The sequence below is a fragment of the Pseudophryne corroboree genome, chromosome 2, assembly GCF_028390025.1.
Source record: "Pseudophryne corroboree isolate aPseCor3 chromosome 2, aPseCor3.hap2, whole genome shotgun sequence".
NCBI lineage: Eukaryota > Metazoa > Chordata > Amphibia > Anura > Myobatrachidae > Pseudophryne > Pseudophryne corroboree.
This window is the reverse complement of record NC_086445.1, coordinates 515868679-515893014: the sequence shown is the minus strand read 5'-3', so window position 1 is coordinate 515893014 and position 24336 is coordinate 515868679. Positions and strand designations below refer to the sequence as shown.

At 49.0% G+C, this 24336-nt stretch overlaps 1 protein-coding gene across 18 annotated transcripts in view; it reads left to right on the top strand.

Moving 5' to 3' along the window:
- Positions 1-24336, top strand: part of MACF1 (microtubule actin crosslinking factor 1) — a 564002-nt gene that overhangs the window by 165875 nt on the left and 373791 nt on the right. For all 18 annotated transcript variants that reach the window (XM_063954114.1, XM_063954106.1, XM_063954121.1 and 15 more), the window contains 6 exons: positions 5360-5512; positions 5606-5760; positions 5843-5969; positions 12076-12259; positions 13082-13245; positions 13326-13504. In XM_063954114.1, the coding sequence (XP_063810184.1) occupies positions 5360-5512; positions 5606-5760; positions 5843-5969; positions 12076-12259; positions 13082-13245; positions 13326-13504 (962 nt within the window). The remainder of the gene's footprint in view (positions 1-5359; positions 5513-5605; positions 5761-5842; positions 5970-12075; positions 12260-13081; positions 13246-13325; positions 13505-24336) is intronic.

Here is a 24336-nt window from a genome sequence, read left to right as displayed (position 1 = left end):
GGCTACTGGACACCATTAGCTCCAGAGGGATCGACCGCAGGACCCGTCCTTGGTGTTCGTTCCCGGAGCCGCGCCGCCGTCCCCCTTACAGAGCCAGAAGCATGAAGATAGTCCGGAAAATCGGCGGCAGAAGACTTCAGTCTTCACCAAGGTAGCGCACAGCACTGCAGCTGTGCGCCATTGCTCCTCATACACACTTCACACTCCGGTCACTGAGGGTGCAGGGCGCTGGGGGGGGGCGCCCTGAGCAGCAATAAAAACACCTTGGCTGGCAAAATAGCCACAATATATAGCCCCAGAGGCTATATATGTGGTAATTACCCCTGCCAGAATACAGAAAAAAGCGGGAGAAAAGTCAGCCGAAAAAGGGGCGGAGCCATCTTCCTCAGCACACCGGCGCCATTTTCTCTTCACAGTGTAGCTGGAAGACAGCTCCCCAGGCTCTCCCCTGTAGTTTTCAGGCTCAAAGGGTTAAAAAGAGAGGGGGGGCACTAAATTTAGGCGCAATATTGTTTATACAAGCAGCTATTGGGGAAAATTCACTCAGTGATAGTGTTTATCCCTACATTATATAGCGCTCCGGTGTGTGCTGGCATACTCTCTCTCTGTCTCCCCAAAGGGCTGTGTGGGGTCCTGTCCTCAGTCAGAGCATTCCCTGTGTGTGTGCGGTGTGTCGGTACGGCTGTGTCGACATGTTTGATGAGGAGGCTTATGTGGAGGCGGAGCAGATGCCGATAAATGAGATGTCGCCCCCTGTGGGCCGACACCAGAGTGGATGGATAGGTGGAAGGTATTAATCGACAGTGTCAACTCCTTACATAAAAGGCTGGATGACGTAACAGCTATGGGACAGCCGGCTTCTCAGCCCGCGCCTGCCCAGGCGTCTCAAAGGCCATCAGGGGCTTAAAAACGCCCGCTCCCTCAGATGGCAGACACAGATGTCGACACGGAGTCTGACTACAGTGTCGACGAGGTTGAGACATATACACAATCCACTAGGAACATCCGTTACATGATCCCGGCAATAAAAAATGTGTTACACATTTCTGACATTAACCCAAGTACCACTAAAAACAAAAAAGGGTTTTATGTGTGGGGAGAAAAAGCAGGCAGTGTTTTGTTCCCCCATCAAATGAGTGAATGAAGTGTTAAAAAGCGTGGGTTCCCCCGATAAGAAACTGGTAATTTCTAAAAAGTTACTGATGGCGTACCCTTTCCCGCCAGAGGATAAGTTATGCTGGGAGATATCCCCTAGGGTGGATAAGGCGCTCACACGTTTGTCAAAAAAGGTGGCACTGCCGTCTTAGGATACGGCCACTTTGAAGGTACCTGCTGATAAATAGCAGGAGGCTATCCTGAAGTCTGTAATTACACACTCAGGTACTAGACTGAGACCTGCAGATAGTGCTGCTGCAGCGTGGTCTGTAACCCTTTCAAACAGGGATACTATTTTGCGAACATAAGACGTCGTCTTATATATGAGGGATGCACAGAGGGATATTTTGCCGGCTGGCATCCAGTATTATTGCAATGTCCATTCTGTCAGGAGGGTATTAGAGACCCGACACTGGACAGGTGATGCTGACTTTAAAAGGCACATAGAGCCTTATAAGCGTGAGGAATTGTTTGGGGATGGTCTCTGGGACCTCGTATCCACAGCAACAGCTGGGATGAAATTTTTTTACCTCAGGTTTCCTCACAGCCTAAGAAAAGCACTGTATTATCAGGTACAGTCCTTTCGGCTTCAGAAAAGCAAGCGGGTCAAAGGCGCTTCCTTTCTGCACAGAGACGAGGGAAGAGGGAAAAAGCTGCACCAGTCAGCCAGTTCCCAGAATCAAAATTCTTCCCCCGCTTCCTCTGAGTCCACCACATGACGCGGGGGCTCCACAGGCGTAGCCAGGTACGGTGGGGGGCCGCCTCAAAAATTTCAGCGATCAGTGGGCTCGCTCACAGGTGGATCCCTGGATCCTTCAAGTAGTATCTCAGGGTTACAAGCTGGAATTCGAGGCGTCTCCCCCCCGCCGTTTCCTCAAATCTGCCTTGCCGACAACTCCCTCAGGCAGGGAGGCTGTGCTAGAGGCAATTCACAAGCTGTATTCCCAGCAGGTGATAGTCAAGGTGCCCCTACTTCAACAAGGACGGGGTTACTATTCCACACTGGTTGTGGTACCGAAACCGGACGGTTCGGTGAGACCCATTTTAAATTTGAAATCCTTGAACACATACATTAAAAAATTCAAGTTCAAGATGGAATCGCTCAGGGCGGTTATTGCAAGCCTGGAGGAGGGGGATTACATGGTATCCCTGGACATCAAGGATGCTCACCCACCTACATGTCCCCATTTACCATCCTCATCAGGAGTACCTCAGATTTGTGGTACAGGATTGCCATTACCAATTCCAAACACTGCCGTTTGGACTGTCCACGGCACCGAGGGTCTTTACCAAGGTAATGGCAGAAATGATGATACTCCTTCGAAAAAAGGGAGTTTTAATTATCCCGTACTTGGACGATCTCCTTATAAAGGCGAGGTCCAAGGAGCAGTTGTTGGTCGTAGTAGCACTATCTCGGGAAGTGCTACAACAGCACGGATGGATTCTATTCCAAAGTCACAGCTGGTTCCTACCACACGCCTACTGTTCCTGGGGATGGTTCTGGACACAGAACATAAAAAAGTGTTTCTCCTGCAGGAGAAAGCCAAGGAGCTGTCATCTCTCTAGTCAGAGACCTCCTGAAACCAAAACAGGTATCGGTGCATCACTGCACACGAGTCCTGGGAAAAATGGTAGCTTCTTACGAAGAAATATTCCATTCGGCAGGTTCCATACAAGAACCTTTTACTGGGACCTCTTGAACAAGTGGTCGGGATCGCATCTTCAGATGCATCGGCTGATAACCCTGTCTCCAAGGACCAGGGTATCTCTACTGTGGTGGCTGCAGAGTGCTCATCTTCAAGAGGGCCGCAGATTCGGCATACAGGACTGGGTCCTGGTAACCACGGATGCCAGCCTTCGAGGCTGGGGGGCAGTCACACAGGGAAGAAACTTCCAAGGACTTTGGTCAAGTCAGGAGTCGTCCCTACACATAAATATTCTGGAACTGAGGGCCATTTACAATGCCCTAAGTCTGGCAAGGCCTCTGCTTCAAAACCAGCCGGTACTGATCCAATCAGACAACATCACGGCAGTCGCCCATGTAAACAGACAGGGCGGCACAAGAAGCAGGATGGCGATGGCAGAAGCCACAAGGATTCTCCGATGGGCGGGAAATCACGTCTTAGCACTGTCAGCAGTGTTCATTCCGGGAGTGGACAACTGGGAAGCAGACTTCCTCAGCAGACACGACCTTACACTCGGGAGAGTGGGGACTTCATCCAGAAGTCTTCCTCCTGTTGGTAAACCGTTGGGAAAGGCCACAGGTGGACATGATGGCATCCCGCCTCAACAAAAAGCTAAAGAGATATTGCGCCAGGTCAAGGGACCCTCAGGCGATAGCTGTGGACGCTCTAGTGACACCGTGGGTGTACCAGTCGGTTTATGTGTTCCCTCCTCTGCCTCTCATACCAAAGGTACTGAGAATAATAAGAAGGCGAGGAGTAAGAACGATACTCGTGGTTCCGGATTGGCCAAGAAGAGCTTGGTACCCGGAACTTCAAGAAATGTTATCAGAGGACCCATGGCCTCTACCGCTCAGACAGGATCTGATACAGCAGGGGCCCTGTCTGTTCCAAGACTTACCGCGGCTGCGTTGGACAGCATGGCGGTTGATTTCCGGATCCTAAAGCAAAAGGGCATTCCGGAGGAAGTCATTCCTACGCTGATAAAAGCCAGGAAAGAAGTAACCGCAAACCATTATCACCGTATTTGGCGAAAATATGTTGCGTGGTGTGAGGCCAGGAAGGCCCCAACAGAGGAATTTCAGCTGGGTCGTTTTCTGCACTTCCTACAGTCGGGAGTGACTATGGGCCTAAAATTGGGTTCCATTAAGGTCCAGATTTCGGCTCTGTCGATTTTCTTCCAGAAAGAACTGGCTTCACTGCCTGAAGTTCAGACTTTTGTAAAGGGAGTGCTACATATTCAGCCCCCTTTTGTGCCTCCTGTGGATCTCAACGTGGTGTTGAGTTTCCTGAAATCACATTGATTTGAGCCACTTAAAACTGTGGATCTGAAATATCTCACGTGGAAAGAGGTCATGTTATTGGCCTTGGCTTCGGCCAGGCGTGTGTCAGAATTGGCGGCTTTGTCATGTAAAAGCCCGTATCTGATTTTCCATATGGATCGGGCAGAATTGAGGACTCGTCCCCAGTTTCTCCCTAAGGTGGTATCAGCTTTTCACTTGAACCAACCTATTGTAGTGCCTGCGGCTACTAGGGACTTGGAAGATTCCAAGTTACTGGACGTAGTCAGGGCCTTAAAAAATTATATTTCCAGGACGGCTGGAGTCAGGAAAACTGACTCGCTTCTTATCCTGTAGGCACCCAACAAAATAGGTGCTCCTGATCTAAGCAGACTATTGCTCGCTGAATTTGTAGCACAATTCAGCTGGAGCATTCTGCGGCTGGATTGCCGCATCCTAAATCGGTGAAAGCCCATTCCACGAGGAAGGGGGCTCATCTTGGGCAGCTGCCCGAGGGGTCTCGGCTTTACAACTTTGCCGAGCTGCAACTTGGTCAGGGGCAAACACGTTTGCTAACTTCTACAAATTTGATACCCTGGCTGAGGAGGACCTTGAGTTCTCTCATTCGGTGCTGCAGAGTCATCCGCACTCTCCCGCCCGTTTGGGAGCTTTGGTATAATCCCCATGGTCCTTACGGAGTTCCCAGCATCCACTAGGACGTCAGAGAAAATAAGATTTTACTCACCGGTAAATCTATTTCTCGTAGTCCATAGTGGATGCTGGGCGCCCATCCCAAGTGCGGATTGTCTGCAATACTTGTATATAGTTATTGCCTAACTAAAGGGTTATTGTTGAGCCATCTGTTGAGAGGCTCAGTTGTTATTCATACTGTTAACTGGGTATAGTATCACGAGTTATACGGTGTGATTGGTGGTGCTGGTATGAGTCTTACCCGGGATTCAAAATCCTTCCTTATTGTGTCAGCTCTTCCGGGCACAGTATCCTAACTGAGGTCTGGAGGAGGGGCATAGAGGGAGGAGCCAGTGCACACCAGATAGTACCAAATCTTTCTTATAGAGTGCCCAGTCTCCTGCGGAGCCCGTCTATTCCCCATGGTCCTTACGGAGTTCCCAGCATCCACTACGGACTACGAGAAATAGATTTACCGGTGAGTAAAATCTTATTTTTTGTTTTGTTCATTTGGAAATGTCACCCTATAAGGCCGTATTTATCTTTCTCTAGGACGAGAAGGAGCAGCTCATCCAATCTAGGAGTAAGGTTGCCAGCCTGGTGGGGAGATCAAAGAACATTGTCCAGCTAAAGCCAAGGAACCCAGACCATCCTCTAAGTGGCACACTGCCTGTCAGAGCTGTATGCGATTACCGGCAGATAGAGGCAAGATTACCTTTGAGAATAATTTGCTCTAGAAAAGCCAGTACAGTACATGCATGTTTGCAGGTATAATACAGCTCTTGTTCTGCTCATCAGATTACAATCGGTAGAAATGAAGAATGTGTACTTGAAGATAACTCTCAAAGGACAAAATGGAAGGTGATTAGCACTACTGGAAATGAGGCCATGGTACCCTCTGTATGCTTCCTCATCCCTCCACCCAATAAGGAAGCAATTGATATGGCTGGCAGGTAATTAGAAGGTCTACTGTTGTGTTGGTCACTACTTACAATTATTATGTTCATTTAATTATTGAACTCCTAATCTTTGCAGGGTGGAACAGCTGTATCAGAAAGTGATGGCTCTTTGGCATCAGTTACATGTAAATACAAAGAGTTTGATTTCTTGGCATTATCTACGCAAAGACATAGACTTAGTCCAGAGCTGGAACATGGACAAGGTAAGTTGACTGTGAAGATTAAAAGTGTTTTAATCTTCCATTAATTAAATGTTTTTCTGCTGCGGGGTACTCTAGGCTTCACAGGGAATGACATTGCGGTGTAGAGTAGGATCTTGATCCGAGGCACCAACAGGCTAAAAGCTTTGACTGTTCCCAGAATGCATAGCGCTGCCTCCTCTATAACCCCGCCTCCGTGCACAGGAGCTCAGTTTTTTAGTTGGTGCCATGCAGTGCAGGCATACAACAGGTGGGCTACTCCAGCAGCCCTCAGAAGAGCTTTTTTAAGTGAAAAATGAAGACTTCAAGGACTCCATCACCTCCCCCAGTGGCGCTGTATACTCCCGCTCCCTGGTAGCCGGGTACTTACAGCGGAGGCTCCGGTTTTCATCTGTCAGAAACACACCCCACCGCAGCTCTCCAGGATCGCGTGGCCGCACTCAGGGAGGAGGTAAGAGGGTCCCCCAGGCTGGAAATTGCAATCCGGAGCGGCCGGTGAGAGGCGGGCCGCGCACGCTGGCGTGGACACTGTGGCAGTATAGGGACCCCACTAGACCACCAGGGCAAGAGCACAGGTCGGTTTTACTGAAAACCGTTTGCTATAAAGCCCGCAGTACCCGGTGGTGAAGTCCAGCAAGGGGATAAGGCTTTGACCTGTAGCCCCTCCCCCAGCCCCAGGGCGCCATTTAGAGTAAATGTTCCCGCCCTGGAGCTGCATATCTCTCTCTCCCTCACTCCCTGTCGGCGTTTGGGCGCCATTAGGACAAGCTGAGCTGATCCTGGGACTGTTTGGGCAAATCCTCCTCTGTAAAGCTGCCTGCATGTCAGCGCTGTGTATTTTACAGGACACTTAAGTATTCTACATGTCTGCTGACCGTGTTAGTTAAGAAAATTGCATTTAGTCAGGGTTATTTAGAACAAGTACCCTATGATATACATCCAGTCTTTACTGTGCATTGATATATCTATTAAGTGTATAGCTATACTTAGTATTACTATGTATTGCTAGTCCAATGCAGTTTTATTGCATGTCATAATTTCTGCATTGTACAATGTCACTATATGTGTGTGCATATAGCTGCTGTGTGACCTCAATTTGGTGTATCTCACTCATTTTGCTATCCCTATATTCTGTAACCTGAGGGGTCTATGTGCGTCAGGGTTATTATTAATATAGGTGTTTCACAAGATATACTTATTGTGTATTTATCTCTGTTATTTTTAGTCACCATATACCTCTGGAACTCTCCGTGCTAATACACTACTCAGGGGGTTCTTGTCAGGTGTTGTGCTGCTGATATTGTACTGTGTTGCCTTGAATTGAGCTTTCAGATATGTCAGTTACAAGGGGCGACGGAGCTGGGGCTGATCCCACAGTGCGTGGTGGTGACGCTGCACACACGTTTGAGGAGAATATATCAGCTGAGGGTTCAGGTTCTGGGGGTTCATTGCCCCCCAGTAGGACCATAGCAACGGGGGTTCAAAATGATCCACCTTGGGCTACTTTCTCCACGTTATTGAATACGCTGGTAACTAGACTTACGCCCCCTCTGGGACCTCCTGTACTGGTACAACCGCTTATGGTCCCTGCGGTTAATCCGCCATGGGCAGATCAACTGTCCACTCAGTTACAGCAATTGAACCAATTACTGACTAAACAGAAATCTCACCCTCGTCCGCCTAAGACCAAGGGGTCCTCTAAGCGGGCCATTACTTCCTCACAATCCACTAACGTACTGATACATATACTGACCCCACAGACACTGATTTTGATGCTTCTGATGGGGAATCTGTTTCACAGGTGGATGTACCTGACGTGTTGGAGGCTATCAGGTTAATTCTTCAAATTACTGATGACCCAGAGCCTGATACCGCCCCTAAGAAACTGGACAGATTTAAACGTCAGAAAGTGGTTAAACAAGTTTTACCTCACGCTGACCATTTAGTTGACATACGTCAGGAATCCTGGGAAAATCCAGGAAAGAAATTCACGCCTCACAAGAAGATGCTGGCTCGCTATCCCCTCGCGGCGGAGCTAAGTAAAAATTGGGAGACACCCCCGCCAGTGGATTCGTAGGTGGCGCGGCTGGTGGTATCCTCAGCTCTGCCTGTAACTACCGTCACGTCTCTGAAAGAACCGACGGATAAGCGCGTGGAGGGTTATTTAAAGGCGATTTATACCCTAGCTGGTGCTGCACATCGGCCCACCATTGCAGCGACTTGGGCTGCAGAGGCTATTGAAGCGTGGGCTCAGGAGTTGTAAGCTGAGCTGCCTTCCAACGTTTCTGATCATGCCAGACAATGTTTGTCATATATTGGCACAGCTTCTCATTACATTAAAGAGGCGGCTTCTGATGCCGGTATTCTGGCGGCCAAGGCTTCTACTACGTCCACTTTGGCTCGCCGAATTCTCTGGTTGCGATCCTGGTCTGTGGATCTGGACTCTAAGAAAACCCTGGAGGTGCTCCCTTTTAAGGGAGACATTCTTTTCGGAGAAGACCTCAACAAGATAGTGGTTGACTTAGCTTCTGCTAAAACAGCATGTCTACCTAGTACTTCTCCTTCGGTACCGAAGGCTAAGAGTACTTCCTTTCGCTCTTCAGGGAAAGCAAAGGGTCAGGCGTAGCCGAAACAGGCTTGCACTTCCAAACCCAATAAGCCCAAACCTAAACGGGCCTGGGCTGCCCGTCAGCCTGCTTCCAAAACTGACAAGCCTGCTGCATGACGGGGCGGGCCTCCCTCTGGAGGATCCCAGGGTGGGGGGGCCGACTTCTAGGGTTTACCCAGGAATGGTTGAAGACCACTTCAGATGCCTGGGTACGGGAAGTCGTCACTTGAGGTTACATCGCATCCTTCATAAATCGCCCCCCTCATCGATTTTGCCTGACAGACGTCCCCTCGGATCAGGTGAAGGCAAAAACTCTTCATTCTATGGTACAGTCCCTCCGGGACACAGGAGTGGTAGTACAGGTGCCTCTGGCTTAGAGGGGCAGGAGGTACTATTCACCGCTGTTCCTAGTCCCGAAACCGAATGGGTCCTCTGCCCATTCTCAACCTCAAGTCCTTGAACAAATTTGTGAGGGTCTCCAAGTTTCGTATGGAAACTCTTCGCTCTATTGTTCTGGCCTTGGAACCTGGGGATTATATGGTCTCCCTGGATATACAGGATGCTTACCTGCATATTCTCATTGCAATGTCACATCAGCAGTACCTGAGGTTTGCGGTTGGCAACCTCCATTACCAATTTCGGGCGTTACCTTTTGGTTTGACCACGGCTCCGCGAGTCTTCACCAAGGTCATGGTGGTAATGACGGCTGTACTCCGCCGCCAAGGGGTCAGGATCCTGCCGTATCTGGATGACTTGTTGATCCTGGCAAATTTCCCAGAAATTCTCTTACGCCATCTGGATCTGACTATCCGGTTTCTGCATGCCCACGGGTGGCTCATCAACTGGAAGAAATCTTCCTTGGTCTCTGCCCAGAGCATGGTGCACTTGGTGGCATTGTTGGACACTCACAGCCAGCGGATGTTCTTGTCTCAGGAGAAAGTCCTGAAGCTTTAGGACAGGATTCGATGCTTCCTATCTTGTCTGCAAGTGTCGATACATTCGGCAATGCAAGTGCTAGGTCTCATGGTGTCGGCTTTCGACATGGTGTAGTACGCCCAATTCCATTCCCGCCCTCTGCAGAAACTCATTCTTGCCAGGTGGGACGGCCTCACCGGATCAGGTCGCAAATGATCTCCTTGTCTCCGGAGGTCCGTCTGTCACTGAGCTTGGTGGCTGCTGGACCATCGATTGAGCAGGGGTCGTCCCTTCTGGATCTCCAACTGGATCCTTCTGATGGCGGATGCCAGTCTGAGAGGTTGGGGCGCGGTGTTTGAGCAACACTCTCTTCAGGGTCGGTGGACCAGGGAGAAGTCTCTCCTCCTCCCAATAAATATTCTGGAATTGCGGGCTGTGTTCAACTCGCTGAACTTGGCCCAGCATTTAATACAGAACAGACCTGTTCAAGTACAGTCGGACAACGCCACCATGGGGGCATACATCAATCATCAAGGCGGCACTTGAAGCCGCATGGCAATAAGGGAAGTATCATGGATTCTTCCGTGGGCGGAACGCCATCTGCCAGCCATATCGGCAGTATTCATTCCGGTGGTCCTAAACTGGGAAGCGGACTTTCTCAGTCGTCAGGACGTACACGCCGGAGAGTGGAGCCTCCATCCAGAAGTGTTTCAACTCCTCGTGGACAGGTGGGGCCTTCCAGATGTGGACCTGATGGCATCTCGACACAATCACAAGGTTCCGGTCTTCGGAGCAAGGACAAAGGATCCTCAAGCAGCGTTCGTGGACGCACTGGCAATTCCATGGAACTTCCGGCTGCCATACGTGTTCCCTCCGGTGTCACTTCTGCCCAGAGTAATAAGGAAGTGCAAGCAAGAAGGAGGAATCCTACTTCTGATCGCTCCCGCATGGCCCAGACGGCATTAGTTCTCAGACCTTCAGGGTCTCTCGATAGAGCCTCCCCTTCTTCTTCCACAGCGCCCAGGTCTCCTCGTTCAGGGCCCCTGTGTATATCAGGATTTAGCCCGGTCGGCTTTGACGGCGTGGCACTTGAAGCTTCCGTCTTGAGGGCCAGAGGATTTTCTGAGGCGGTCATTCAAACCATGTTGAAGGCCCGGAAATCAGCTTCAGCTCGGATTTATCATAGGGTCTGGAATGCTTACTTCGCTTGGTGCGCCTCTAACAATCATGACGCTTACAAGTTTAGTACGGCCAAACTTTTGACCTTTCTACAATAGGGCCTGGACTTGGGCCTTCGTCTGGCTTCCATCAAGGTACATATTTCTGCCTTCTCGGTTTGGTTCCATAGAAAAATTGCGACCTTACCTGATGTTCATACGTTCACTCAGGGTGTGTTGCGGATTCAACCTCCTTATGTCCCGCCTGTGGCTCCTTGGGACTTGTCTGTGGTTCTGGAGGCATTGCAAGGGTTCTTGCAGCCTCTTGAATCTGCAGACTTAAAGTGGCTTTCCCTTAAGGTATTGTTCCTGCTGGCTATTGCCTCTACTAGACGGGTGTCGGATCTGGGTGCCTTGTCTTGTAGGTCCCCATATCTGATATTTCACAGTGACCGGGCGGTTCTTAGAACACGTCCCGGGTACTTACCTAAGGTGGTGTCTTCTTTCCACCTTAATCAGGAGATCGTGGTTCCGGCCTTTGCGTCTCCTGGCTTGTCTTCCAAAGAGCGGTCTTTGGATGTGGTACGGGCTCTCTATATCTACGTGAAGAGAACTGCATCCCTTCGGAAGTCTGATTCTCTCTTTGTACTGTTTGGTATTCACAAATGTGGCTGGTCTGCTCAAAAGCAGACCCTGGCTAGATGGATTAGAATGGTGATTGCACATGCTTATGTACAGGCTGGCCTTCCAGCTCCTGCTACCATCAAGGCCCATTCTACTCAGATTGCGGGACCTTCTTGGGTGGCCCGCCGTGGTGCGACCATTGAACAATTGTGCAAGGCGGCTACGTAGTCCTCAGTGAACACGTTCATAATGTTCTATGCCTTTGATACTTCCGCCTCCCAGGATGCTTCCTTTGGACGCCGGGTTCTTGTGCCCGCTACAGTGCATCCCCTCCCAAGAGGAACTGCTTTAGGACATCCCCAATGTCATTCCCTGTGGAGCCCAGTGTACCCTGCAGCAGAAAACGAGATTTATGGTAAGAACTTACCGTTGTTAAATCTCTTTCTGCGAGGTACACTGGGCTCCACAGGACACCCACCCTGACGCACTTAGCTTCTTTGGGTTGGTATGGCATTAGCCACTGACACTTTCTCCTGTCGTGAGAATGGTTGTCGTCTCTTTTACCTGCTGCTGCATTGGACTCATTACCAAAAACGGAGCTTGGAGGTGGGGTTATAGAGGAGGCGGCGCTATGCATTCTGGGAACAGTCAAAGCTTTTAGCCTGTTGGTGCCTCGGATCAAGATCCTACCCTACACCCCAATGTCATTCCCCGTGGAGCCCAGTGTACCTCGCAGAAAGAAATTTAATAACGGTAAGTTCTTATCATAAATCTCGTTTTATAACTAGTTCATCTCTGCTCTTAGCTTAAGGTTCTGCCATTGGTGGAGCGTCTGCAAACCCTCTCCAGTCTTCAGTCACACCTGGATGATTTCCTAGATGAAAGCAAAGACTCGCAAATATTCTCACCAACTGATCGCCTCAACATGGAGCAAGAGGTGGAGGCTTGTAAAGAGCAGTGCCGAAAGCTAGTGGACCTGATAGAGGCCGGTGAGTGCATTAGAAGAGTTCCTAAACTCATGCTGGAGTTATTTTCCACATTTTAAAGGATTGTGTTATGTAACACACTGACCTATGATTATCTCATGGGTAGTTTTATTACTACTTAAACTGCTCAGTAAAATCAATTTGCAAAGATTATTACAGAAAGAAAAGAATACTACCATTACTGTTCTAGGAGCACTGAAATTCATTAAATACACGATCTGAAAGGTTTACCTATTTATTGTACTCGTGTTAATAGATGGGTTAAAAGAAAAATAGTGTTGTGCTCTATGTAGTGAAGAATATTATGTAGTCATGAATACCCTCGCCTAAATGTGCTTATGTTATCTTAATGGTTGGTCATACTCCCTGATCTTCAAGGGTGAACAATAAATGCTTCCAAGAATCAGGAAGTTCATCAGTGTGGGATGGGCTTATCAAATACTACTACTCTTATCTGTTCAGGGCTATATTGCTGTAGATTAGATCCCAGAGTTTAATCAAAGACTACTTTTATAGTGCAATATTATGTTAATTCTTTAATAAAGTACCAATTCAACATTTTATACCCTCATGTCTGGACAGTATTAGCAATGTATGGTAGTCTTGTATTATCTCCTTGGGCAGTAGTTTTGTTTACTGAGGGCTGACATGGAAATGAATATGTTGTTTCCATCTCAGACTTCAGAATAAATGGTACAGCAATTTAGAAAGCCAACGAAGGTACCACATCACTCTTTCATGCATCCTGTAACTGGAGTGTTTATGCTTGACTGCAGAAAGAAATGTGCATGTAGTGATTCATGCTTTTCATCTTCATCTTTGTAGAAGATAAAGATGAGTCTGTGGCACAGACCTATTTATCAGAGCTCCAAAATATACGTCTATACCTGGAGGACTGTGAACAGCGACTGGTGAGGAGATTGCAGAGTCCTTCAGGCAGTGATGGAGACGCTGTACTTGAAAATGCTGTACGGATATCCGAGCAGGAGGTCAGCAAAGTTCAACTTGTAGTTTCCTGGCTCTTGCTGGGTATTTTCACTGATTTTCTCCCTTTCATATTGTCCCATAGAGGATGCAGGACGAGCTGAAGAGAATAAAATCTGAATTGTCTTTGGTATCTGAACGCTGTGACCATTTCCTGCATATGTCTCCATCTGGCTCCAGTACCCCCAATGTTCGCTCTCAGCTTGATCTTATAGTAGGGAAGATGGACCAGGTCTATGGCTTGTCCTCTGTCTTCTTGGAAAAGTGAGTGCACTGTATCACTCGGTTGTCATGACATACAGTAATAGAGGTATCTCTACAGAGAGGATTTTACTGTATTTACCATTGTATTAAATGTATCCAAATGGAAAGAAACGTTTGCTGTACATACATACTTCCTATACATCCTCTCACTCTCCCTGTCCTAGTCCACCAGCTGTGTACATTTCTCTTATTTATATCTCACCTTCTGTCCCCTTTTTGTGTCTTAGGGGAACATGTACTAAGCAGTGATAAAAGTGTAGAAGTGAGCCAGTGGAGAAGTTGCCTATGGCAACCAATCAGCTGCTCTGTATACTTTTATGGTATGCAAATTCTATATATTACGTCAATGCTGATTGGTTGTCATGGGCAACTTCTCCACTGGCTCACTTCTCCACTTTTATCACTGCTTAGTACATCTCCCCATTAATCTCTCTCTCTCTCTCACCTCCTTTATTGGGTATCTCTCTCTCTACACTAGAGTGTGTACTCTTTATAGCTCTCTACCTGTCTCTTCTTTTAGTGTGTCTGTCTCTCTGCCATTCCTTTACTGTTTCTCTGGCTCTCTCAATTAGTCACTTTAAACTTTAGTCTCTCTTGCTATCTCTGTCTCTCACAACTTTAGTGTATCCCTACTTTCTCTAACGTCCTAAGTGGATGCTGGGGACTCCGTCAGGACCATGGGGTTTAGCGGCTCCGCAGGAGACAGGGCACAATAATAAAAGCTTTAGGATCAGGTGGTGTGCACTGGCTCCTCCCCCTATGACCCTCCTCCAAGCCTCAGTTAGATCTTTGTGCCCGGCCGAGAAGGGTGCAATCTAGGTGGCTCTCCTGAGCTGCTTAGAATAAAAGTTTAAGTTAGGTTTTTTATTTTCAGTGAGTCCTGCTGGCAACAGGCTCACTGCTACGAGGGACTTAGGGGAGAGAAGTAAACTCACCTGCGTGCAGGATGGATTTGCTTCTTAGGCTACTGGACACCATTAGCTCCAGAGGGAGTCGGAACACAGGTCTCACCCTGGGGTTCGTCCCGGAGCCGTGCCGCCGACCCCCCTTGCAGATGCCGAAGTTGAAGAGGTCCAGAGGTCCAGAAACAGGCGGCAGAAGACTTTCAGTCTTCATAAGGTAGCGCACAGCACTGCAGCTGTGCGCCATTGTTGTCAGCACACTTCATACCAGCGGTCACTGAGGGTGCAGGGCGCTGGGGGGGGGCGCCCTGGGCAGCAATGTATTATACCTTTTTTATGGCTAAAATACATCACATATAGCCCTTGAGGCTATATGGATGTATTTAACCCCTGCCAGATCTCACAAACTCCGGGAGAAGAGCCCGCCGTTTTAGGGGGCGGGGCCTATTCTCCTCAGCACACGGCGCCATTTTCCTGCTCAGCTCTGCTGTGAGGAAGGCTCCCAGGCTCTCCCCTGCACTGCACTACAGAAACAGGGTTAAAACAGAGAGGGGGGGCACTTATTTGGCGATATGATTACATATGTGAAAATGCTATAAGGGAAAACACTTGTATAAGGGGTTGTCCCTGTATAAATTATAGCGTTTTTGGTGTGTGCTGGCAAACTCTCCCTCTGTCTCCCCAAAGGGCTAGTGGGGTCCTGTCCTCTATTAGAGCATTCCCTGTGTGTGTGCTGTGTGTCGGTACGTGTGTGTCGACATGTAGGAGGACGATGTTGGTGAGGAGGCGGAGCAAATTGCCTGTATTGGTGATGTCACTCTCTAGGGAGTCGACACCGGAATGGATGGCTTATTTAGGAATTACGTGATAATGTCAACACGATGCAAGGTCGGTTGACGACATGAGACGGCCGGCAAACAAATTAGTACCTGTCCAGGCGTCTCAGACACCGTCAGGGGCTTGTAAAAACGCCCATTTACCTCAGTTGGTCGACACAGACACAGACACGGACACTGACTTCAGTGTCGACGGTGAAGAAACAAACGTATTTTCCTTTAGGGCCACACGTTACATGTTAAGGGCAATGAAGGAGGTGTTACATATTTCTGATACTACAAGTACCACAAATAAGGGTATTATGTAGGGTGGGAATAATCTACTTGTAGTTTTTTCCTGAATCAGATAAATTAAAGTGTGTGATGATACGTGGGTTTCCTCCGATAGAAAATTATTGGAGGTATACCCTTTCCCGCCAGAAGTGAGGGCGAGTTGGGAAACACACCTTAGAGTGGATAAGGCGCTCACACGCTTATAAAAACAAGTGGCGTTACCGTCTCCAGATACGGCCGCCCTCAAAGAGCCAGCTGATAGGAAGCTGAAAAATATCCTAAAAAGTATATACACACATACTGGTGTTATACTACGACCAGCAATCGCCTCAGCCTGGATGTGCAGCGCTGGGGGGGCTTGGTCGGATTTCCTGACTGAAAATATTGATACCCTTGACAGGAACAATATTTTATTGACTATAGAGCATTTTAAGGATGCATTTCTATATATGCGAGATGCGCATTCTGGCATCAAGAGTAGATGTGATGTCCATATCTGCCAGACGATGTTTATAGACATGACAGTGGTCAGGTGATGCAGATTCCAGACGGCACATGGAAGTATTGCCGTATAAAGGGGCGGTCCATCGGACCTGGTGGCCATGGCAACAGCTGGAAAATCCACTTTTGTTACCCCAAGTCACATCTCAGCAAAAAAGGACACAGTCTTTTCAGTCTCAGTACTTTCGTACCCATAAAGGCAGGCGGGCAAAAGGCCAGTCATATCTGCCCAGGGTTAGAGGAAAGGGAAGAAGACTGCAGCAGGCAGCCCATTCCCAGGAACAGAAGTCCTCCACAGCTTCTGCCAAGTCCGCAGCATGACGCTGGGGCCATACAAGCGGACTCAGGTGCGGTGGGGGGTCATCTCAAGAGTTTCAGCACGCAGTGGGCTCACTCGCAAGTGGACTCCTGGATCCTACACGTAGTATCCCAGGTGTACATTGGAAATTCGAGACGTCTTCCCCTCACAAGTTCCTGTAGTCTGCTTTACCAACGTCTCCCTCCGACAGGGAGGCAGTATTGGGAAAAAAATTCACAGGCTGTATTCCCAGCAGGTGATAATCAAAGTACCCCTCCTACAACAAGGGAAGGGGTATTATTCCACACTATATTGTGGTACTGAAGCCAAACGGCTCGGTGAGATCTAAAAGATTTGAACAATTACATACAAGGGTTCAAATCAAGATGGAGTCACTCAGAGCAGTGATAGCGAACCAGGACGATATGGTGTCACTGGATATCAGGGACGCTTACCTACATGTCCAAATTTTGCCCTTCTCACCAAGGGTATCTCAGGATCGTGGTACAGAACTGTCACTATCAGTTCAGACGCTGCCGTTTGGATTGTCCACGGCACCCCGGGTCTTTACCATGGTAATGGCCGAAATGATGATTCTTCCTAAAAGAAATATGGACGCTTTCCTGATAAGGGCAAGGTCCAGAGAACAGTTGGCGGTCGGAGTAGCACTATCTCAAGTAGTTCTACGACAGCACGAGTGGATTCTAAATATTCCAAAATCGCAGCTTTTTCCGACGACACGTCTAATGTTCCTAGGAATGATTCTGGACACAGTCCAGAAAAGGATGTTTTCTCCCGGAGAAGAAGGCCAGGGAGTTATCCGAGCTAGTCAGGAACCTCCTAAAACCAGGAAAAGTATCAGTGCATCATTGCACAAGGGTCCTGTGAAAAATGGTGGTTTCGTACAAAGCGATCCCATTCGGTAGATTTCACGCAAGAACTTTTCAGTGGAATCTGCTGGGAAAATGGTCCGGATCGCATCTTCAGATGCATCAGCGGATAACCCTGTCTCCAAGGACAAGGGTGTTTTCTTCTGCGGTGGCTGCAGAGTGCTCATCTATGAAAGGGCCGCAGATTCGACATTCAGGACTGGGTCCTGGTGACCACGGATGCCAGCCTGAGTGGCTGGGGAGCAGTCACACAAGGAAAAAATTTCCAGGGAGTGTGATCAAGTCTGGAGACTTCTCTCCACATAAATATACTGGAGCTAAGGGCAATTTACAAGGCTCTAAGCTTAGCAAGACCTCTGCTTCAAGGTCAGCCGGTATTGATCCAGTGGGACAACATCACGGCAGTCGCCCACGTAAACAGACAGGGCGGCACATGAAGCAGGAGGGAAATGGCAGAAACTGCAAGGATTCTTCGCTGGGCGAAAAATCATGTGATAACACTCTCAGCAGTGTTAATTCCGGGAGTGGAAAACTGGGAAGCAGATTTCCTCAGCAGGCATAACCTCCACCCGGGAGAGTGGGGACTTCAGCGGGAAGTCTTCCACATGATTGTAAACCGTTGGGAAAAACCAAAGGTGGACATGTTGGCGTCCCGCCTGAACAAAAAACTAGACAAATATTGCGCCAGGTCAAGGGACCCTCAGGCAATAGTGGTGGACGCTCTGGTAACACTGTGGGTGTACCAGTCAGGGTATGTGTTCCCTCCTATGCATCTCATACCAAAAGTACTGAGAATCATAAGAAGGAGATGAGTAAGAACGATACTCGTGGTTTCGGATGGGTCAAGAAGGACTTGGTACCCGGAACTTCAAGAGATGCTCACGGAAGAACCGTGGCCTCTACCTTTAAGAAAGGACCTGCTCCAGCAGGGGCCTTGTCTGTTCCAAGACTTACCGCGGCTGCGTTTGACGGCATGGCAGTTGAACGCCGGATCCTGAAAGGGCATTCCAGATGAAGTCATCCCTACCCTGGTCGAAGCCAGAAAGGATGTAACCGCAAAACATTTTCACCGCATTTGGCGAAAATATGTTGCGTGGTGTGAGGCCAAGAAGGTCCCTACAGAGGAATTCCAACTGGGTCGTTCCTACATTTCCTGAAAACAGGACTGTCTATGGGCCTAAAATTAGGGTCCATTAAGGTTCAAATTTCGACCCTGTCGAATTTCTTCCAGAAAGAACTGGCTTCAGTGCCTGAAGTTCAGACGTTTGTAAAAGGGGTACTGCATATACAGCCTCCTTTTGTGCCCCCAGTGGCACCTTGGGATCTCAATGTTGTTTTGAGTTTCCTAAAGTCACATTGGTTTGATCCACTCACCACTGTGGAATTAAAATATTTCACATGGAAGGTGAAGATTCTATTAGCCCTGGCTTCAGCCAGGCGTGTGTCAGAATGGGCGGCTTTATCATATAAAAGCCCTTACTTAACTTTTCATTCTGACAGGGCAGAATTGAGGACTCGTCCTCAATTTCTCCTTAAGGTGTTTTCTGTTTTTCACATGAACCAACCTATTGTGGTACCTGCGGCTACTAGGGACTTGGAGGACTCCAAGTTACTTGACGTTGTCAGGGCCCTGAAAATATATGTTTCCAGGACGACTGGAGTCAGAAAATCTGACTCGCTGTTTAGCCTGTATGCACCCAACAAGATGGGTGTTCCTGCTTCTAAGCAGACGATTGCTCGCTGGATTTGTAGTACAATTCAGCTTGCACATTCTGTGGCAGGCTTGCCACAGCCAAAATCAGTAAAAGCCCATTCCACAAGGAAGTGGGCTCATCTTGGGCGGCTGCCCGAGGGGTCTCGGCTTTACAACTTTGCCGAGCTGCTACTTGGTCAGGGGCACACCCTGACTGAGGAGGACCTGGAGTTCTCTCATTCGGTGCTGCAGAGTCATCCGCACTCTCCCGCCCGTTTGGGAGCTTTGGTATAATCCCCATGGTCCTGACGGAGTCCCCAGCATCCACTTAGGACGTTAGAGAAAATAAGAATTTACTTACCGATAATTCTATTTCTCGTAGTCCGTAGTGGATGCTGGGCGCCCATCCCAAGTGCGGATTGTCTGCAATACTTGTACATAGTTATTGTTACAAAAATCGGGTTATTCTTGTTGTGAGCCATCTTTTCAGAGGCTCCTTCGTTGTTATCATACTGTTAACTGGGTTCAGATCACAGGTTGTACGGTGTGATTGGTGTGGCTGGTATGAGTCTTACCCGGGATTCAATATCCTTCCTTATTATGCACGCTCGTCCGGGCACAGTATCCTAACTGAGGCTTGGAGGAGGGTCATAGGGGGAGGAGCCAGTGCACACCACCTGATCCTAAAGCTTTTATTATTGTGCCCTGTCTCCTGCGGAGCCGCTAAACCCCATGGTCCTGACGGAGTCCCCAGCATCCACTACGGACTACGAGAAATAGAATTATCGGTAAGTAAATTCTTATTTTTTGGTCTCTCTCTCCTGTAGTCACTATCTTCTTTATACTATCTCGCTAGCTGGCTCTTTCTCTGTCATCAAGGCTGGGGCACACTGGACCGGTGGCCCTGGCAGCATTGCTTAGTTCTCTCTGAGCCACTGATAGAACATCAGGGACATACTTTAAAGGCTGCAGACAGGGATCTTTCTGTGCAGGTCCCTGGGGTTCCAAGCGGGTGTGGTTCTTTCCCTGTAGCTCCACCCCCACTCCCGTGGCTTAATCCTGACCTGGGTTCCCCGCTCCTCTCTCCTCCCACTTTGGTCACTTTTTTCTTACCGACTGTTGCTGGTATTGTTAGTTTAACTGCTTAGTTTTACTGATCTTATTGTGTTAAGAGTATCTTACATTTTTCTCTGACGTCCTAAGTGGATGCTGGGGACTCCGTAAGGACCATGGGGAATAGCGGCTCCGCAGGAGACAGGGCACAAAAGTAAAAGCTTTAGGATCAGGTGGTGTGCACTGGCTCCTCCCCCTATGACCCTCCTCCAAGCCTCAGTTAGGTTTTTGTGCCCGGCCGAGAAGGGTGCAATCTAGGTGGCTCTCCTAAAGAGCTGCTTAGAGTAAAAGTTTTGTTAGGTTTTTTATTTTCAGGGAGTCCTGCTGGCAACAGGCTCACTGCAACGAGGGACTTAGGGGAGAAGAAGTGAACTCACCTGCGTGCAGGATGGATTGGCTTCTTAGGCTACTGGACACTAGCTCCAGAGGGACGATCACAGGTACAGCCTGGATGGGTCACCGGAGCCGCGCCGCCGACCCCCTTGCAGATGCCGAAGAGAGAAGAGGTCCAGAAACCGGCGGCTGAAGACTTCTCAGTCTTCATGAGGTAGCGCACAGCACTGCAGCTGTGCGCCATTGCTCTCAGCACACTTCACACCAACGGTCACTGAGGGTGCAGGGCGCTGGGGGGAGCGCCCTGGGCAGCAATGAAAGTACCTATTCTGGCTAAAAATACATCACATATAGCCTCTGGGGCTATATGGATGTATTTAACCCCTGCCAGGTTGTCAGAAAAACGGGAGAAGAAGCCCGCCGAAAAGGGGGCGGGGCCTATTCTCCTCAGCACACAGCGCCATTTTCCTACACAGCTCTGCTGCTAGGAAGGCTCCCAGGCTCTCCCCTGCACTGCACTACAGAAACAGGGTTAAAACAGAGAGGGGGGGCATTTTATGTGGCGATATTATTATATATTAAGATGCTATAAGGGAAAACACTTATATAAGGTTGTCCCTGTATAATTATAGCGTTTTGGTGTGTGCTGGCAAACTCTCCCTCTGTCTCCCCAAAGGGCTAGTGGGGTCCTGTCCTCTATCAGAGCATTCCCTGTGTGTGTGCTGTGTGTCGGTACGTGTGTGTCGACATGTATGAGGACGATGTTGGTGAGGAGGCGGAGCAATTGCCTGTAATGGTGATGTCACTCTCTAGGGAGTCGACACCGGAATGGATGGCTTATTTAGGGAATTACGTGATAATGTCAACACGCTGCAAGGTCGGTTGACGACATGAGACGGCCGGCAAACCAATTAGTACCTGTCCAGGCGTCTCAAACACCGTCAGGGGCTTTAAAACGCTCATTACCTCAGTCGGTCGACACAGACACGGACACTGACTCCAGTGTCGACGGTGAAGAAACAAACGTATTTTCCATTAGGGCCACACGTTACATGTTAAGGGCAATGAAGGAGGTGTTACATATTTCTGATACTACAAGTACCACAAAAAAGGGTATTATGTGGGGTGTGAAAAAACTACCTGTAGTTTTTCCTGAATCAGATAAATTAAATGAAGTGTGTGATGATGCGTGGGTTTCCCCCGATAGAAAATTATTGGCGTTATACCCTTTCCCTCCAGAAGTTAGGGCGCGTTGGGAAACACCCCCTAGGGGTGGATAAGGCGCTCACACGCTTATCAAAACAAGTGGCGTTACCGTCTCCAGATACGGCCGCCCTCAAGGAGCCAGCTGATAGGAGGCTGGAAAATATCCAAAAAAGTATATACACACATACTGGTGTTATACTGCGACCAGCGATCGCCTCAGCCTGGATGTGCAGCGCTGGGGTGGCTTGGTCGGATTCCCTGACTGAAAATATTGATACCCTTGATAGGGACAGTATTTTATTGACTATAGAGCATTTAAAGGATGCATTTCTATATATGCGAGATGCACAGAGGGATATTTGCACTCTGGCATCAAGAGTAAGTGCGATGTCCATGTCTGCCAGAAGATGTTTATGGACACGACAGTGGTCAGGTGATGCAGATTCCAAACGGCATATGGAAGTATTGCCGTATAAAGGGGAGGAGTTATTTGGGGTCGGTCCATCGGACCTGGTGGCCACGGCAACAGCTGGAAAATTCACCTTTTTTACCCCAAGTCACATCTCAGCAGAAAAAGACACTGTCTTTTCAGCCTCAGTCCTTTCGTCCCCATAAGGGCAAGCGGGCAAAAGGCCAGTCATATCTGCCCAGGGGTAGAGGAAAGGGAAGAAGACTGCAGCAGGCAGCCCCTTCCCAGGAACAGAAGCCCTCCACCGCTTCTGCCAAGTCCTCAGCATGACGCTGGGGCCGTACAAGCGGACTCAGGTGCGGTGGGGGGTCGTCTCAAGAGTTTCAGCACGCAGTGGGCTCACTCGCAAGTGGACCCCTGGATCCTACAAGTAGTATCCCAGGGGTACAGATTGGAAATTCGAGACGTCTCCCCCTCGCAGGTTCCTGAAGTCTGCTTTACCAACGTCTCCCTCCGACAGGGAGGCAGTATTGAAAACAATTCACAAGCTGTATTCCCAGCAGGTGATAATCAAAGTACCCCTCCTACGACAAGGAAAGGGGTATTATTCCACACTATTTGTGGTACTGAAGCCAGACGGCTCTGTGAGACCTATTCTAAATCTGAAATCTTTGAACACTTACATACAAAGGTTCAAATCAAGATGGAGTCACTCAGAGCAGTGATAGCGAACCAGGAAGAAGGGGACTATATGGTGTCCCTGGACATCAAGGATGCTTACCTCCATGTCCCAATTTGCCCTTCTCACCAGGGGTACCTCAGGTTCGTGGTACAGAACTGTCACTATCAGTTTCAGACGCTGCCGTTTGGATTGTCCACGGCACCCCGGGTCTTTACCAAGGTAATGGCCGAAATGATGATTCTTCTTCAAAGAAAAGGCGTCTTAATTATCCCTTACTTGGACGATCTCCTGATAAGGGCAAGGTCCAGAGAACAGTTGGAGGTCAGAGTAGCACTATCTCAAGTAGTTCTACGACAGCACGGGTGGATTCTTAATATTCCAAAATCGCAGCTGATTCCGACGACACGTCTGCTGTTCCTAGGGATGATTCTGGACACAGTCCAGAAAAAGGTGTTTCTCCCGGAGGAGAAAGCCAGGGAGTTATCCGAGCTAGTCAGAAACCTCCTAAAACCAGGCCAAGTGTCAGTGCATCAATGCACAAGAGTCCTGGGAAAAATGGTGGCTTCTTACAAAGCGATTCCATTCGGCAGATTTCACGCAAGAATTTTTCAGTGGGATCTGCTGGACGAATGGTCCGGATCGCATCTTCAGATGCATCAGCGGATAATCCTGTCTCCAAGGACAAGGGTGTCTCTTCTGTGGTGGCTGCAGAGTGCTCATCTACTAGAGGGCAGCAGATTCGGCATTCAGGACTGGGTCCTGGTGACCACGGATGCCAGCCTGAGAGGCTGGGGAGCAGTCACACAGGGAAGAAATTTCCAAGGAGTGTGGTCAAGTCTGGAGACTTCTCTCCACATAAATATACTGGAGCTAAGGGCAATTTACAATGCTCTGAGCCTAGGAAGACCTCTGCTTCAAAGTCAACCGGTGCTGATCCAGTCGGACAACATCACGGCAGTCGCCCACGTAAACAGACAGGGCGGCACAAGAAGCAGGAGGGAAATGGCAGTAAGGATTCTTCGCGGGGCGAAAAATCATGTGATAACACTGTCAGCGGTGTTCATTCCGGGAGTGGACAACTGGGAAGCAGACTTCCTCAGCAGGCACGACCTCCACCCGGGAGAGTGGGGACTTCATCTGGAAGTCTTCCACATGATTGTGAACCGTTGGGAAAGACCAAAGGTGGACATGATGGCGTCCCGTCTGAACAAAAAACTGGACAGGTATTGCGCCAGGTCAAGAGACCCTCAGGCAATAGCTGGGACGCTCTGGTAACACCGTGGGTGTACCAGTCGGTGTATGTGTTCCCTCCTCTGCCTCTCATACCCAAGGTACTGAGAATTATAAGACGGAGAGGAGTAAGAACTATACTCGTGGCTCCGGATTGGCCAAGAAGGACTTGGTACCCGGAACTTCAAGAGATACTAAGAAGGGACTTGCTTCAGCAAGGATCATGTCTGTTCCAAGACTTACCGCGGCTGCGTTTGACGGCATGGCGGTTGAACGCCGGATCCTAAGGGAAAAAGGCATTCCGGAAGAGGTCATCCCTACCCTGGTCAGAGCCAGGAAGGAGGTGACCGCACAACATTATCACCGCATTTGGCGAAAATATGTTGCATGGTGTGAGGCCAAGAAGGCCCCCACGGAGGAATTTTAACTCGGTCGATTCCTGCATTTCCTACAAACAGGAGTGTCT